The 19,091-nt window shown below is 18.3% G+C and overlaps 5 protein-coding genes across 5 annotated transcripts; 3 read left to right on the top strand and 2 right to left on the bottom strand.

Moving 5' to 3' along the window:
• Window positions 1-338: 338 nt before the first annotated feature.
• PRELSG_0810700 (conserved Plasmodium protein, unknown function) lies at window positions 339-2,393 on the bottom strand (the record flags this gene model as incomplete). Its single annotated transcript, XM_028676170.1, has 1 exon — window positions 339-2,393. One exon carries the CDS (start codon window positions 2,391-2,393, stop codon window positions 339-341), a length of 2,055 nt encoding a protein of 684 aa, XP_028532686.1.
• Window positions 2,394-3,175: 782 nt separating this feature from the next.
• NIF4 (NLI interacting factor-like phosphatase, putative) lies at window positions 3,176-7,574 on the bottom strand (the record flags this gene model as incomplete). The annotated part of the gene is made up of 3 exons (XM_028676169.1): window positions 3,176-3,275; window positions 3,395-3,596; window positions 3,743-7,574. 3 exons carry the CDS (start codon window positions 7,572-7,574, stop codon window positions 3,176-3,178), a joined length of 4,134 nt encoding a protein of 1,377 aa, XP_028532685.1.
• Window positions 7,575-9,190: 1,616 nt separating this feature from the next.
• Window positions 9,191-10,810, top strand: GMPS (GMP synthetase, putative; the record flags this gene model as incomplete). The annotated part of the gene is made up of 1 exon (XM_028676168.1): window positions 9,191-10,810. One exon carries the CDS (start codon window positions 9,191-9,193, stop codon window positions 10,808-10,810), a length of 1,620 nt encoding a protein of 539 aa, XP_028532684.1.
• A 1,991-nt stretch (window positions 10,811-12,801) lies between these two features.
• PRELSG_0810400 (phosphoglucomutase, putative) lies at window positions 12,802-14,583 on the top strand (the record flags this gene model as incomplete). Its single annotated transcript, XM_028676166.1, has 1 exon — window positions 12,802-14,583. One exon carries the CDS (start codon window positions 12,802-12,804, stop codon window positions 14,581-14,583), a length of 1,782 nt encoding a protein of 593 aa, XP_028532683.1.
• Window positions 14,584-15,792: 1,209 nt separating this feature from the next.
• Window positions 15,793-16,844, top strand: HGPRT (hypoxanthine-guanine phosphoribosyltransferase, putative; the record flags this gene model as incomplete). The annotated part of the gene is made up of 3 exons (XM_028676165.1): window positions 15,793-15,809; window positions 16,001-16,094; window positions 16,260-16,844. The coding sequence occupies 3 exons, from the start codon at window positions 15,793-15,795 to the stop codon at window positions 16,842-16,844; spliced, it is 696 nt and encodes a 231-aa protein (XP_028532682.1).
• Window positions 16,845-19,091: the final 2,247 nt, after the last annotated feature.

The raw sequence follows: 19,091 nt of genomic DNA, 5'->3' as shown, positions 1-19,091 counted from the left end.
ATATTTTTATAAATATAAAAATATTGCATGAAATAGATTCATTTTATTTACATATTATTTTAATAGTAAGTTATCATTTAAAAAAAAAAAAAACTCACATTCATAATTTTTTTTTTTTATTAAAATTACCTTTTTTTACACATATTTTAAAATATGATAATGCTTTATAAGTATTATTGTATAATAGTGGTATTTATATACGTTTTTTTGTGTGCATTGAAATAAAAAAAATGAAAAAAAAAAAAAAAAAGATTATATTTTATTATTTTATTTTACTTTATTTTCCTTTTTTTTTTTTTTCTTTTTCACAATTTTAAAATTTAGTTTTTTAAGAAATATTATTTTCCGCTAATTTTTTGCATTTTTCTATTGCAAATAAATTTCAATAGACTTGAAACATTTTTTGATTCCGAATTTAATATAATTTTTTCATAAAGAACTTCTGTATATACTTTATTAATTATTTCATCATTTACTGACAAAGATTTTAAATTTTTATAAATTTTTAACATTTCACTAATATCATACTTATTTAATAAGAATATAGAATAATTATATACTTTATTAAATAAGTTTTTATAATAAAAATAAAATTTCTGAAGTTGTTCACTGTTGTATTTTTGATAAAAAGAGTTTTTATCAAAGTTTATTAAAGAAATTTGTTCTAAATTAATTTGAAATTCCTTAAGCAATAAATTAAAAATATAATATGAATCATCTAAATTTTTCATTTGATTTGCATAAATTTTATTTGAACTATCTGTTGTATATACTCTACATTCATTATTAAAATATTTTTCTTTTTTTTTTAAATTGTCATAATTTTCATTATTAGTGTCATTTGTCTTTTTTATATCATTGAAGGTACTGTTATTTAACTCTTTTTCTACATCATTATAAATTCTATTATAAACGCTATTCATTTTCTTTATTTCATCCTTTTCAATTTTTTTTATTCTTTCTGTGTTTTTAAAATCTGTTACATTATTAATTAATTTTTTAAAAAAAATATTATATTTATTTAAAAGTTTTTTGTTTTTTGAGCATTTTTCTTTAAACAAAAATATATTATATAAAATAAAAAAATTTAGCATAATATATTTATATCCTATTAAACAGTAGGTAAAATTGACAATATCACAATTAACTCTGGAATTAATTAAGCTTAATATATATATATTTACATATTCAATTAAGTAATTATTAAAATAGGTATTCATAGAAGTACCAATTGCATATGGTATAATAAGAAACTCCTTTGAATTAATTTTCATAAATGTATTCATATATTTTTTTTTTAATTTCTTTATTCTATTATTTGCATAATTGTACTTTTTATTTTCTTCTCCATGTCTTTCATCAAGTAATTTAGGATTAGTTTTCATTTTTTCAATCTCTTCTATCATTCTGTTAGAGATTTTTTCTAAAATTGTCATGTCATATTTTTGAAATTTTCCTAAAAAGAAAAATAATAATTTTAGATTAAAAAAGTCGAATGAGTTAGAATTCTCATTAAAATATGTTAATAATTTATTCAACAAAAAATTAAACATATCATTTAATTTATAAGACGAGTTTATATACTCAATTAATAATTCTTTATTCTCTTTTATTTTCTTATCATTAAAATTATTTTGTTCATTTTTATTTAATGTAGAAACGTTTTCACTATTATTTTTACAATTCTTTATATTATTTTCAACTTTTCTTTTAGTTTCTTCCTTTTCTTTATCTGAATTTTTATATTTAATCAAAGAATAAATCAGAATATCTATATTATTGTGATTATTATATTTTACGATGTAGTTATATATATTATTATATATATGTATATTTCTATTTTTAAAATTTTCTTTAAGGTATCTATCAACAATTTTTAATTTAAAATCATAATCATTATTGTAGAGAATAGAATGAATATTAGTATTACATATAGATTGAAAATGATATAAATATTTGGTAATATTCATTAAATCTTTAAAATTACAGTTAACATACCCACTGATACTTGAAAAATCAATAGTATTATTTATTAATATACTATATAAATTACAAATAATATCAATTTTAAATAAATTTAGCTTATAAAGGCAACGATATATTTCGTATATTGAACCAGATGTCAGCAAGACTTTGTTTTTCATGATTTCATTTAGCAAATTATTGATAAATATCAACTTATTTTTATTTATCACATTACCATCATCATAAAGTTTATTTTTTTTAGTGAATTTAATGATGTCTTGGACAGATCGAGGAATTTGATTATATTTTACATTTTTTTTAAAGTCATTTTTTTTTAAAATTATCTTCTCTTTTTTTAAAAAAGAAGGTAATCTTTTGCTTACAATCAATGAAGGATCTACTTTTCTTCTTATTTGGCTTACATTCATAATTTTTTTTCCTTATCATAAAAAATTTAAGTATTCAGGAATACATATTTAAAGGTTTATCCTTTTTTTTTTTTTTTTTTAAGCTGAACAATTATTAATTTGAAATATTAATAAATTATATAACTTAAAAATCATCCTTTTTTTATTTAAAAATATTCTATTTTTCACACGTTCATACTTAAAATTTAATTCTTGTTTTTCATATCCATAACTATATAAATTTATATTATCTTAAAATTTATTTTTTCTTTTTCATTCATTTATTTTCATATCATCTTCAAAAATAACTATATATATATATGAGTGGATCAATCGGTAAAAAGTACTAAGAATAAAAGAAATGAATTTTACTATAATAATTTTATTTCTTATTATATACTTAAAAATATCAAATTTTTATTTTCTGATTAATAATAAAGGTAAAAAGGAAAAAAAATTAGAAGAGAAAAAATAAAGCATAAAAAGAAACTAGTGAAAATAATATAAAGCCTGTAATTTTAAGTTTTATTTTATATTTTTTTAATATTCTTTTAATTTTAATCGTAACACAAAAAATTAAATTATTAATAAATATTTTCCTTGCTTTGTAAAATATATTCTTTATTTAAAAAAATAAATAAAAAAAAAAAAAAATAAAAATAGAAATAAAAATAAAAATAAAAAAAAAAAAAAAATAACAGAACAAATTGACAAAAATTATAATAATGATATTATTCAAAATATACAAATTTATTAAAAATATTAAAAAGAATATATATAATTTAATTTATATATGAATTATTTTATTTTATATTTTTTTTTTCTTCATATTCAATGACATCCCAAAAATTTCTATGAGTTCTCTCCCAATTATTGGCATTATAGTATCTTGTATCGATGTTCCTACAAAAAAAAAAAAAAAAAAAAAAGATAAAAATTATAAAAAAAAAATAAAGGAATAATATAAAAAATATAGAATAAATATGTAAATAATAAAGATATTATTTGATTCAAATTATTACTTCCAGGTATATAAAGCTCTCTCTATCCACATCAAATTAGAGATTTTAACATTCTTCAATTTGTCATTTTTTACTAAATTATTTATTGTTAGTAAATGGGTGTAATTTTTATTATTTATAATTCCACCTAATTTTACTATTTGATCAATAAAGTCACTTCTCTTTATATCATCAGATAATAAAGATATATTAAAAATACAATCTGTTAAAAATAAAAAAAGTATTTGCATATATATAGTAGAATATTAAAAATATATCATTATTTTTTTTTTTGTTCAAAAAACAATATAAAATTAATTATATTTTTACATTTAGTCATATATTTGTTATAATTTTTTTTTTTTTAACCTCTTAGAACTTGTTTTCGAAATTCTATTAATATTGTTCTTACTACTGGATATCTTAAAAAATAATTATATATATTATTATCAGAGTTTTCTTCACTGATTTTATAAGTTTTGAAATGTTCAAAAATTTTATAAAAAATATTATGTATTTCATCTAATATTATTCCTAAATAATATAACTGTTTGTCATTATCTTTAAATTTTGGTTCTTTCAAATTTTTTGGTATAAAAAAACTTTCATAATATTCATTTTTATTTGCTTTTTTTGTTTGGTTATCTAATTTTTCATTTTTTAATTTAAAACTATCTTTAATTGCTCTTTTTTTTCCTTTTAAGATCTTTTGGTTGAAAATTTTATTTTTACTTAGATTTTGAAATTGAACAAATCTTTTCACTTGAATTTTTTTTATTTTTTTTTTTACTTTTTTTTTATTATTCGAAACATCGAATTTTTTAAAATTTTTTTTTTTTTTATTCGTAACTGAATTGTAATTTTTATCTATTTCTTTTTTTTTTATATCTATTTCATCTATTTTTTCTGATTCTTGATTTCTTCTTTTTAATTCTTCTTCCTCAAAATAATTATTTAGAAAGTTTAACACATATTTGTCGTATTTTCTATAGTTTTTTTCTGATATAAATTTGAAAATAATTTCATCTTCAAAACAAATATATTTTTCTTCCGTTTTTAATATAGAAAATGGGATAATATTATTAGAAATTTCATCTTCATTTAATATATCTTTACTTTTGATATTACTTTTTTTATTAATTTTTTTCTTTTTTTTATTTTGATTTTTATTAAGATCTTTATGAGTTTTTGGTAAGGTAATATTTGAAGAATTATTGATATTAGTTATACTCTGTATATCTACATGTGCATTATTCTCCAAAAGTAATAAATCAGAATTGTTATTTTTGATAACATCATTTTCATCAATTGGTACCAAATTCTTAGTTTCATTATGATCTAAATTTTCCGCTTTTTCAAAATGTAATACATTTTCTTCTTTTTTTAAAAAATTTTCATTTTGTGAATAAAACATTTTTTCTTCTATGGAACTATTTTGTGGGATTTCTTCATCTCTTTTTCCCTCAATTTTTTTGTGTAAGATATTCCCTATTTCACCTAGTGAGACATTTTGATATGCTATATTATTTAAAAAAAGAAATTCTTCGGATTTTGTTTCTTCTGTTTTGTATTTTAGAGAACTGCAATTACTCTTATCTTCTTTTTGATTGTTTATTCCACTGATATTATTTAATAAAGAAGGACTATTTTCTTTTTTTATCAAGTTAATTATATCTAACTTTTCATCATACATATTATTTTCATAATCATTATACTCATTTTCATTATTATAATTTTTATTTTTATTCTCATTTATTTTTGTATTAATTATATTTTCGTTGTTATTTTCTTTACGTATTTCTTCTTTTATAATTTCGCAATCATATGTTTTATTAAAATTTCCTAAGTCACTGAATATATTTAACTGGCATGAATTAGATAAATTGGAATCTGCTTCAATTTCATTTTCATTATCTGTTTCAAATTCCTTATCTAAATCAATGAAGTTATCTTCATTAGATTCAAATGATTCATCATCATTCACATTTAAGGAGTTATAATTTTGTAAAATTAAAAAGTCTTCATTTTCATTTTCATTTTTTGTTTTTTTTCTTTCTTCATTAACCTCGTTTTCATTTGTCTCGCAAATTAAATTAGTTTTATTTGTATTTGCTCCTTCATTTTTATAAAAGTTTAGTTTACCATTATTTATTTTTTTGATGTTATCTTCTTCTAACTCCAAACTAATCCCTAAATTATTTCCTATGTTTTTATAATTATTTAAAGAATTATTTAAATTTATATAATTGTAAAGAATATTATCTTTGCGAACTTCTTTCAATTTTTCATATTCATTGCATTTAAAATTAATGAATCGATAAAGTGTAGTTGAAAAATTTAAATAAGATTGAGCTAAAGAAAAAAATTTTGTTAGGAAATAAGGTTTTCTTTTAATATCCTCTAAAAAATTTATTTCAGGAAAAAAATTATAGCCATGTACTTTTATACAAGAACTTCTTTCTCTCCATATATAGTCACTATCATCAATACATATTGAAATACTACGATAAGTTGGAAGAATTCTATTCATATGTTTTAAACCGTCAACACTATCTTTTCTTGAAAATATTCTATTACCAAAAAATTTTTTTAGAGGATCTAACAAAAATAAGCATGATTTTGCATGCTCCAATGTTCCCATTGTATATAAATATAATTCATATTTTTCATTCATTTTTTGTAAAAATTGAATAACCCCTGGTCTTAACTTATAATATATTGTATAAGATCCTTTTTGATATTTTACATTAGTTTTTAAAACTGATAATTCTAATTTTTCAATTTTTTTTTTTATATTTTTATCATTTAAATTTTCATAATGTATAAACTTTCCATTTTTTTTTAATAAATTTATTGTGTTAAGTTTTTCTAAAAAATTACAATAATTGTCGTAACTCGATTTTATATCTTGATGCTTATTATTATATTCCATGTTACTTTTTTTTTTATAAAATAATGAATATAAATAATCTTCAATCATTTCTTCATTTATTCTTATATCATCATATAGAAAATTGGCTTTATTATAATAATTATTATCATTATCATTCTTATCAGCATTTAGATTATTATTAACTTCTATATGATTATCAATGTTTGTATCTATATCAGTATTTGCAATATTATCATTATTTATAACATTGTTTTGATCAAAATGAACATTTTTTTCATCAATGTATCTTTCTATAACTGATATTTTTTTGTTAATTTCATTTTTAGTATTATTTATATTATATACATGGTTACTTAGTTCTTCTAAATAATTCATTTCATTTTCTAAATTTCCATCAAGATCAGTTGTTATATTTATTATTTCACTATTCATATTTACTGATAAAAGAAAAAAAGAAGCATGCAAAAGTGTATTATCTAAATCTAAAACTAAACAAAGTTTTTTATTTTCAATAATATTTTTAATTCTTTCTTTTTCTAAATCAAGAGCCTTATCTGAATTTATGAATAACTCATTTTCATTTGTTAAAAAACCGGGAGTCAAAAAATATTTTTGCTCTTCTTTATTTTTATTAATTTCTTCTTGACTTAAAAGACAATTAGTGCATAAACCAGAAAAAATTATTTCGTGACTGCATTTAGCATCACTAATTTCACATAATACTTCACTAGGATCATTAATATATATATATTCATCTTTTTCTAAATTAAAATTATTTTTTACAATGGTTATCCTTCCATGATTATTACTTCTTAATGCAATATAGTTGTTTCTTATTTCAGAATTTTTTCTATTACTTAAAATAAAATTTATAACATTGTTTTTTTCATTTGGTTTTGTATCAATTTCTATTTGTTGTTCAACCTTTAAGATATTAATATTACCATTTGTATTATTATCTTTATTATTTGTATTTATTTCATTTTTCATATTATCACTTTCATCATTTATATTATTAAGTACACCATTTAAATGAACAGTTTTATCATTTAAATTATTCTCATTTTCTATGTAATTGTTTTTATCACTTGAGTTATTAGTTTTATCTTCTAAATGAATATCTTTATCATTTAAAAGATCCTTTTTATTACATAAATTATTATTGTTTTCGTCAATATATTCATTCTTGTTTTCAATAATAAAAGCAATTATTTGATTGAAACTAACCACTGAATTATTATCTACAGCCCATTTTAATTTACAAGGCAGAGTTACACTTTTTGGCAAATAGATTTTTTTCTTTTCCATCAAGAAAAAAAAAAAGTTTAGAATCAAATAGAATATAATATGATTTTTATGTAAAAAATTACATAGTTATAAGTGAAAAGAAATTAATATTGAGATGATTTATCAGCCAAAAGATGATAAAAATAAAAAAAAATGAAAAAAAATTTGAATTATAAAAAAGAAATAAAATATTATTATATATATGAAAAAATCATTAAAATCAAAATTTTTTTCTAAATATATATATATATTATATGGCTCTGGTTCAATTTTTTTTTCTCAGAAATTTGAAATTCATTCAATTATTTCATTTTTACAAATATTTAAAGATGAAAAATTGTATTATTATTGAAAAAAAGTTTCAAAATATTTTAAAATGTTTCAATTTTTTTTTTTTTTTTTTTTTTTGAGCTTTTAAAATTTCTTTACATTTTTAAAAGTATTATGGTTTTTGTTATTTTTCGTTTTTTTGTACTTTTATATAATTTTTTTATTTTGTTTAAATATTTAATAATGAACTATATTAGAAAAACTCTCTATATTTAAATTATTATATTTAAATATTCTGAATATTTTGTTTAAAAAAAAAACTACATATAAATAATAAAAATTTTAAGATAGTATTATTGCTTTTTGTATCCCTATAAAAAAAAAACAATGTAAAAATATATTTTTTGGTTCTATAGATTTTAAGATAATAAAAAATAATTTTTAATCTTCCTAAAAAATTGAAACTATCTTATTTAAATACCAAAGTTGAAAATTTTTTTTATTAATACAATATTATTTAGAAAAAAAAAAAAATAAGAAACGCATATTTAGGTATTGAGCCTAGTATATTTATATATAATAATTAAAATTTTTCCTTTATTTTTAATTATGTCTAAGTTTTAATTTTTAATAATTAAAAAAAAAAAAAATGATAAAAATATTATATAAATATATATAAATAAACTTTGATTTTCTTTAAATGAATATAAAAATATATTTCTTATTTTTTTGTACTAAATGTTCTTACTAATAATTTTACAATATGAAATTAAATTAGAAAAAAAGTATTCATTTTTTAACATATATCTTTGTATATTTAAAAGCATTAAGAAAAAAAAAAAAGTTAAAAAAACTTGTAGATTTAGTTTTATAAAATTTTTAAAATATTATTTATCATAATAAAAAATACAAAGTAATTTTTCACTTTTTTAGATAAATTTAATTGTTTTTATATAAATTTGTATATTAATGTTTCTTATTTGATGAAAGTGATAGGTATCATCACTTTTTTTTTTTTTTTAATATGAATTATTACTTTGAAAAAAAATAATAAATTTATTTAATATATATAGTACTTCGGGATATTGTTAAATTTTTTTTTTCAAAAGTTTAATGAAATTTTTTTCTTTAATATTTAATAAATTTTTTTTTTTTTCTCTATAATATTTTAAATTATTTATTCCAGTACTTTTAATAAATAATTTTTTTTTAATATTACTTTTATTATATACTAAATCTTTTCTTTCTTTTTTTTTTTTTTTAAATAATTATTATAAAGAAATATATATAAATTTTTAATTAATATTTTGAATTTTTTTTAATTTAAAAAGGAATTTTTCCTAATAAAGAAAGTAGGTAATAATTCAATGGAGGAAGACTATGATAAAATATTAGTAATAAATTTTGGGAGTCAGTATTTTCATTTAATTATAAAACGTTTAAACAACATAAAAATATTTAGCGAAACGAAAGATTTTGATGTTGATTTAAAGGATATAATAGATTTAAATATAAAAGGAGTTATTTTATCAGGGGGTCCCCATTCCACTATTGAACCTGGATCACCCCATTTAAAAAAGGATGTGTTTGAATACTTTTTAAAAAAGAAAATTCCTATTTTGGGAATATGTTATGGAATGCAAGAAATAGCACTAAAAATGAATGGAGAAGTAAAAAAATCTAAGAATTCTGAATACGGGTTTACTGATGTGAAAATATTAACAAAAGAGAATGCAAATGATGATAAATATAAGAATTACAAATTAATGGATAATTGCGATTTATTTGATAACATAAAAGATAAAAAAACTGTAGTATGGATGAATCATACTGAAGAAGTAACTAAAATTCCCGATAATTTTTACTTAACTAATTCAAGTGATAATTGTTTAATTGCTTCTTTTTATGATGAAGAACATAAAATATATGGAGTTCAATATCATCCAGAAGTGTATGAATCTGTTGAAGGAGAAAAGATGTTTTTTAATTTTGCTTATAAAGTATGTAAATGTTCAAAGCAATTTGATCCTGTTAAATATCACGAAATAGAATTAAAAAAAATTGAAAAACATGCACATGATCATTACGTTATTGCTGCAATGTCTGGTGGTATCGATAGTACTGTAGCAGCTGCACTTACATATAAAATATTTAAAAATCGTTTTTTCGGTATTTTCATAGATAATGGATTATTAAGAAAAAATGAAGGAGAGAATGTATTTTCCTTTTTAAAAGAACTATTCCCTAATATGAACTTAACAAAAATTGATGCATCTGAAAATTTTTTAAAAAATTTAAAAGGGGTAACAGACCCAGAAAAAAAGAGAAAAATTATAGGAAAACTTTTTATTGAAGAATTTGAGAAGGCTGTAAAAAATATGAATATAGATATTGATTATACTTATTTATTACAGGGTACATTGTATCCTGATATAATAGAAAGCAAATGCTCAAAAAATTTATCAGATACTATTAAAACTCATCATAATGTTGGTGGATTACCAACAAATTTGAAATTCAAATTATTTGAACCTTTTAGATATTTATTTAAAGATGATGTTAAAAAAATAGCTGAAGAATTAAATCTTCCAAAATATATCATAAATAGACATCCATTTCCAGGACCAGGCTTAGCAATTCGAGTTATCGGAGAAGTAGATGAACATAAATTGAATATATTAAGAGAAATAGATGATATTTATATAAAAGATTTAATATCTTATGAATTATACGATAAAATTAATCAAGCCTTTGCTGTATTACTAACCACAAAATCAGTGGGAGTTAGAGGAGACGCAAGATCATATGACTATGTATGCGTTTTAAGAGCAGTTAAAACATCTTCTTTTATGACTGCTGATTGGTATAAAATACCATATGATATTTTAGAAAAAATTTCATCTCGTATATTGAGTGAAGTAAAAGGAGTTAATAGAATTCTTTATGATATTTCTTCAAAGCCTCCATCAACAATAGAGTTCGAATAATTAAAAAAAAATAAATAAATAAATTATATATATAATTAGAGAAAAAATTTTTATGGAATATATAAATTTATTTTTTAAATATTTTTGAATTAATAAAAAATACTTTTACACTTCTTTAAATTAATAGTACTCTTTTTTTAAAATTGTTTTATATATACTTTTTATTATTTTATTATTTTTTTATTAAAAATATATATTTTTTTTTTTTTTTATTTGGATCATGGTTCTAATAATTAAACTATCAATTAACTAAATTTTTGAATAAAAATAAAAATATATTATATTCATTGAAATTAATATTCCCTTTTTTATATTTAAATTCAATGGTCTTTTTAAATATATCATAGGAAATATTATAATTAAAAAAAATTCATCTTTATATAATTATTTTTATACAAATTTTAAAATGACATATTCTCAAAAAATTATATTCTTACAAATGCTTTAGTACTATTGGAAGTTTTATACAAAGATTATATTAATTTATTACTATGATTAAATACTAAAAAAAGGAAAATTATGTTTATCTATTTAAATACAAATTAATGTTAAACATATATAAGTTAAAATCATTGAAATAAATACAATTTGATGTTAAACATATAAAAGTTAAAATCATTGAAAACTTTATGATTAATAGCTTTTTTTAATTGGAAAGCAAGAATTTTTCTTTAATGTGAATATATTTAAAAAAAAAATAAGGAAAAAAAAGTATTATCCTAACTTTTGTTTTGCTTTTTTTTACTTTATTTCTAATCAAAAAAATTTACTACAGAATTCTTAAAATTTCTTGTATCTTTACGCTTCAATTTTTTAAAAACAACATTTCTAAAATTGGGAAAAAAAGAAAATTGTTTTTAATGAATGATATGAATTTTTATTTTTTATTTTTTTTTGTGAATATATTAATTAATTAATTTTTTTGATGTACATGAATAAGTTTTTTTATAAAATTGGGATATATATCAAATAATAAATTATAAAAAGAATATTAATATATATTTTTTTTTCGCTGGATAATTGATGATAAATTGCTTCTATTATCTAAAATTTAGAAAAATTAAAAAAAAAAAAAGAAAAATTATAAAGATAAAATGAAACAAATAAAGAAAAAAAAGAAAGAAAGAAAGAAAGAAAAATGAGATAAATCTTTTTTTTTTTATTATTTTTTTTTGTTTATATATTTTACTATGTATATTTTCGTAAGTACTATAAAAAGTAAATATGTATATAGCTTAACAAAAATAAGAAATTAATATTATAATTTTTTTTTTATTTTATTTTAAATATTATTAATATGATAAAATTTTTGACGTAATGAAAAATATATATATATATATATATATATATATTAATAAGATTATAAACTTAGATTATTTCTGCAGAGTATGTGTATATACACAAATAATAAAAAATTGAGTCATAATATAAATTAATGCTAACAATGTAAGAAAAAAAAAAGATAATCATTATAATTTGATTCCTTTAAAATTAATGATAAATATTAACTTGATAATATATTATTTTTATTTTTTTTTTAATGAAATAAAACTATAAGACTTCATAGTTTTTAATAAAAAATTATTTTAATATTCATATCTAAAAATTATTTTCAATGTTTTAATTTATATTTATGATATTATTTATTCTTTTAATTATTTGAAATGCATAAATAACTTTAAAAACTTCTATATTTCTTAATTTTTTCTTATTTTAACATAAATTTTTATGCTCATTCCCTTATAGTTTTCTGTTGAACGTGCAAGCTGATTTTTTATTCATGAATATTTATTTATATATATTTATACTATTTTATTGAGATTCTTTATATTTTTCTTTCATACATTTATTGGTTTATATATTTAATTTAGGAATGTTCGTCATTTATCTATTTATTTGAATATTTTTTTGATTTATTCTTTTTTTTTTTTTTTTTCTTTAAAGGATATATTATCTAATTTTTTTATTTTTTCAAAATAATACAAGAAAACATGGATAAAATAAAAAATAAAGATCTTTTGAATAGTCTTGAATGTTGGAATATGTTTAAAAAACCAAAATATTTAATTGAAGAAACAAATGAAGTTATAAGTAAATATGATGAGAAGCAGTTAGAGCAATTATTCTTAAAAAGATTAAATTTTGGAACAGCAGGCTTAAGAGGGAAAATGGGTATTGGATTTAATGCAATGAATATAGTTACTATTATGCAAACTACACAAGGGTTATGTACTTATTTAATGAATACATATGGTGTAAATTTATGCAAAAATAGAGGAATCATATTTGGTTTTGATGGTAGATATCATTCAGAATCTTTTGCACATGTAGCTGCAGCTGTTTGTTTATCAAAAGGATTCAGGGTCTATTTATTTGGGCAAACTGTTGCAACTCCTATTTTGTGTTATTCTAGTTTTAAGAAAAATTGTTTATGTGGAGTTATGGTAACAGCTTCTCATAATCCTAAATTAGATAATGGTTATAAAGTATATGCAGCAAATGGAGCTCAGATAATCCCACCAATAGATAAAAACATTGCTAATTGTATATTGGGTAATTTGAAACCTTGGAATGACGTTTATGAATATTTAAACGAAGACTTTTATTTAAAAGATACTTCATTAGTTCAAGATATTTATTATGAAATGTATGATTCATTTATGGATGATTTAAAACGTGAATTTAATTTTAATTGCAGCTTAAATTCTCATACTAAATTAGTTATAATTTATTCACCTATGCATGGAATTGGCAGAAAGTTTGTTCAAGGTATTATGCACGTAGTTGGATTTAATAATCTACTGACTGTACCTCATCAAGCTTTACCAGATGCAGATTTTTCTACTGTTTCATTTCCTAATCCTGAAGAAAAAGGAGCATTAGATATGTCTATTCAATTAGCTGATTCAATAAAGAGCCCTATAGTTGTAGCCAATGATCCAGATGCAGATAGATTTGCGTGCGCTGAAAAATTTAATAATAACTGGAAAATATTTTCAGGGGATGAATTAGGAATCATATTTGCATATCATTTAATGAAACAATATGAGAAAAAAAATATAGATAAATCTAAGCATGTATTTATATGTACTGTTGTATGCTCAAGGATGTTAAAGAAACTATGTGAAAAATATGGATACGCTTATGATGAGACATTAACAGGATTTAAGTGGTTAATTAATAAAGCAATAGAATATAGCAATAAAAACTATACACCATTATATTGTTATGAAGAAGCTTTAGGCCATGCGTTAACACAACATGTTAGAGATAAATGCGGTATATCTGCTTTAGCTTATTGGATAGAAATAGCTGTTCATTTATATGAAAATAATTTAACATTTCATGAATATTTAGAAAATATTAGAAAAGAAATAGGATATTTTGTTAGTAATAATGGATATTATATTGTCTTAGATCCTAACGATATTGCAAGTATATTTAATGAATTCAGAAGTAATGGAGCATATAAAACTACTTTAGGTTCCCATAAAATTGTTCATATTAGAGATTTAACAACAGGATATGATTCTTCAACTCCTGATAAAAAATCTGTAATTGCTCCAACACCTGATTCTCAAATGATCACTCTCCAATTTGAAAATACAGCTATTCTAACTATAAGAGCTAGTGGTACTGAACCAAAAGTAAAATGGTATGGAGAAATTTCAAGAAGTACTTATGAGGAAGCACGAAGAGATATTGATAAACTAATAAATGATGTCATGGATGTATTTATGCAACCAAATAAATATAATGTTAAGAGAAATTAAAAAAACAATAATAAAAAAGATACAAAATATATAGTAAAATGTAAAAAAAAAAATTGATAACTCAATATATAATAAAATAATATAAAATATGACATAAAGTTTACATTATTTTTTTCATAAAAATAATAAAAAATTAAAAAAAAAAATATTAATTATACATCTTTTTATAATAATTTTTTTTCTTTTTCTTTTTTTTTGGCAATTTAGATGCCTTCATCTATTTAATAACATTAAATTATAACATAATCGTTTTATGTGCATAATAATAACTTATATATTCGTTACTCCATAAATAGAAAAAATCTTCATAATAATAAGGATTTTTATGCTTAAATTATTTTAAAAAAGTTATTATTATTTATTATAAACCTATATAAAAGTATTTTAATAAACCAATGCATCACCATATAAAAATTTAAAAAAAAAAAAATTAAGTTATTATAATGCCCTATATGCTTCTTTTTTCCTTTAATTTTTTATTATTTCCAAGTTTTACTTATTCTCGTAAGTTAATATATGATTACATTTAATAACTGATTATACATATGAAGAAAGAAATAACAAATTTACTAACTATAATTAAACAAAAAATAACTCAAAAAAATTACTATATATTTATATATAAATACATAATATTATGTTTTTAATTTATTAAAAAGGAATTGTGTAGAGAAAAATAAAATAACTTTTTTTTAAGATGACCGAGATAAAAAATTTAGAAAAATGGATAAAACATGAAAAGAAAAAAAAAAAAAAAAAAAAATTAACATATATGTATATTACAAATTTTTATTTATATATTTATTTATTAATGTAATTTAAGTAGAAAAATTTATCTATGAATTCATTTTTTAAAATAAGAATCTTTTAAGATATTCTGCTTTATGATGTAAAAAATAAAAAATAAAAAATTTTTTTTAATTTATATTTTTAATTTGTCGTAAAATATAAATATGTTATTATTCTTCGTAGTATTATAGTAAAAATTCATAATATTACTTTTATTAAAATATCTTTTAAATTATTAGATTTATCATAATTTATGAAGTTTTTTTTAATATAAATTAGTCATAAGATACATTAAAAAAAATTGCTACAGTAAATTTTGGAGTTTATATAATTATTAAAATTATCACATAAATAAAAAAACAAATTAATTTTTACTTAATAAATTCAAGAATTTTTACAGTTATTCAAAAAAAAAAAAAAATGAAAATCCCAAATAAGTAAGAAAAAAATAAAAAAAGGAAAGCTAATAGCAGCTTTAGGGTTATCTATTTTTTTTTATCATCAAGGGACATATGAAATGAACATTATGTCTATATAAATCAGAGAATAAAATAAATTACATTAATACATATATAAATTTATGTATATTTTTTTTCATTTCAAAATATTATCTATGTTTTCTATATAGTCCAGGTGCAGGTGAAAACGCTCTCGAACCAATTTATATAAAAGACGATGATGGATATGATATTGATGCATTCCTAATACCAGTTCACTACAAAGTATGAAAAATTTTTCAAAAAATTTCTAAAAGAATTATATTTCATCTTAGTTTTTTTCCATATTATTTTATCATATTTTAATTTATTGAATTTATGTTTTATTTTATATGTATATTTTATTTTATACTTTTTTTTTTCTTTTTTCTTTTTTCTTTTTTTGTCTAGAATTATATTACAAAAGTGTTAATCCCTAATGGAGTTTTAAAAAATAGAATAGAAAAATTGGCATTTGATATAAAAAAAGTATATAAAAATGAAGAATTTCACATAATTTGTTTATTAAAGGGATCAAGGGGTTTTTTTAGTGCATTATTAAAATATTTAAATAGAATTCATAATTACAGTTCCAGTGAGTCTTCAAAACATTTATATGTAGAGCATTATGTCCGAGTTAAATCTTATTCTAATGATAAAGCCTTGGATAGATTAGAAATAGTTAGTGAAGATTTATCTTGTTTAAAAGATAAGCATGTTTTAATTGTAGAGGATATAATAGATACTGGAAAGACATTGTTAAAATTTTGTGATTATTTAAAAAAATTTGAAGTGAAAACAATTGCAATTACATGTTTATTTATCAAGAGAACACCTCAGTGGAATGGTTTTAAAGCAGATTTCGTTGGCTTTTCAATACCTGATGGTTTTGTTGTTGGTTATAGTTTAGATTACAATGAAATTTTTAGAGATCTTGAGCACTTATGTTTAGTTAATGAAGAAGGATTGAAAAAATTCAAAGATGTAAAAATTTAAGAAACATGTTTCAAATATTTTAACAATGTAATATTTTTAGAAAAGTATTTTAAAAGAGTTCATAAATATAAAAATTTGAGAGATTTAAAATATATCATAATTTTATAGTGTAAATATTTTAAAATGTTATAATTCAAAGATATATATAAAAATTTGATAGTTAAAAATTATCAAATTTATATAATTTAAAAATTTCAAATATTTATAATTCATATATATCGAAATTTTATAATTCAAAGATACAAAATTTTTTTAATTCATATATATAAAAATTACGTAGTTGCCTTAATTTTTAAAAATATAAGAAAAAATATAAAAATAAGAAAAAAAAAAAAAAAATTCTATAAAAGAAAAAATATATACCATTTGCAAAGAGATATATATATAAATATATATATATGTCCCTTAGCGGTAGCTCCTTTTTTATCAGAAAAAAGAAAATTATTTTTTTTATCATAATTTTATAATTGTTATTTTTTTAACTACAAAAACAAAAAAAAAAGGAGTAATATTTATTAAATTTTTATGAAATATAAATTTTTAAATATACGAAATACTTTATTAAAGCAGAAATATTAATATTTTTATTTTTAATTAAAATCTTATTATTTATGATAATTATAAATATTCTAAACTTACACATTTTTTTTCCTATTATATTTTATGTGGAAAATTGACACATTTAACTTTAAAAAAAAAAAATGTACCATATAATGACATATTTTATATAAATTGTTTTCATAAAAACTTTTATTTATTAAATATTTTAAATTATCATTTTTTTTTTTTTTTTCTCTTTTTTATTTTATATAAGTTTGTCACTTTTTCTTTGTTGGATTTCCCTATTTATTCTTCTGATAAAGAAATAAAATCAATCAAAAAAAAAAGTAACATACTTTAAAAATAAGAAATGAAAGATTAAATACTTTAATAAAATTTTATATACCAATATAAAGAAAAAATGTTCATATAAATTTCTATATTTTTTTTTGAAATGTATATCTTATTTATATTATAAAAAGAAAAAATATTTTATGAATAAAATGAAAAAGAAATGATTTCATTTAAGAGAATTTAGTTTCTATAATTGTAAAATTATTTTACATTTATAAAATATCCTTCATTCTCTTGTTATAAAATTTTTTTATGCATATAAATTTTTCTTTTGTTAATATCAATTATTTTATAAAATATATAATTTTTGTTTTTATTTTGAAATAAAAAAGATGAAAAAAGAAAACAATAAATAAAATATCCACAAATGTATAAATATGTAAAGTTAAAAATGCATATATTAATTATTTTTTTTCGTCTAAATAACATATAGAAATATAAATATTTTATTTATTAAAAAAAATTATTACCTTTTTTAATGATTATTTGAAATATCAAAAAAGGAAAATATTACTTAAATGTTTTTAATTTTTATATAAAAGAATTAGCTATAATATCATTAATAAAAAATTTATTACAACTTCACATTATAATAAAGTTCATAATATGGAAATATGATTTATTAATTGGCCTTTTAAAAACTTTACTAAAGTATTGAGTAAATAAATTCATATAGAGAATGTAGAAATATCTCTAATGATTTTATTTATGTTACTAATACGTAAATTTTATACATATAATTTACACAACTGAACAATTATTATTCTAGAGGCATTTATTTAGTTTAATAAATAAATGTATCTTTATTTTTATTAAAAATTAAAATCCTCATTAAAATTATTGGATATGTAAAAATAAGTTAATTGCAACATATAAAAATAAATTTAAATTATATTTATTAATAGTCTTTTAAAAAATAAAAACAAAATTCCTTTTGTTTTTCTTTAAAATACTTCAAATAAATAATTTTTATTGTAATAAAATTTAACTAAATTTAAGTAACAAAAATTTATATAAATATTTTTCAAAAATTCTTGATAAAAAAATTCTCTTAAAATTTTCACCAAAAAAAAAAAAAAAATTGTCATATTTATTTTTTTTTTTTTTTTTAAACTAGCCAACTTCTGTCTAACCCCCTATTTTTGTATAAACAACTATTATTTTATAAAAAGTTAATAATATATTTTATTAACCGAAAGGCATACAAAATATGTTTTTTATTTATTTTTATTATTTCATAAAACTGTAATAAAAAACATAAAACTTAGATTTTTACATTGATTTTATATGAAATTAACTTTTGTTCTACAGAAAAAAAAGGTATGAAGAAATTCAATTAATTCGGAATAATAT

The sequence above is a fragment of the Plasmodium relictum genome, assembly GCF_900005765.1.
Source record: "Plasmodium relictum strain SGS1 genome assembly, chromosome: 8".
NCBI classification, from domain to species: domain Eukaryota; phylum Apicomplexa; class Aconoidasida; order Haemosporida; family Plasmodiidae; genus Plasmodium; species Plasmodium relictum.
This window is presented reverse-complemented; position numbering and strand designations above follow the sequence as displayed.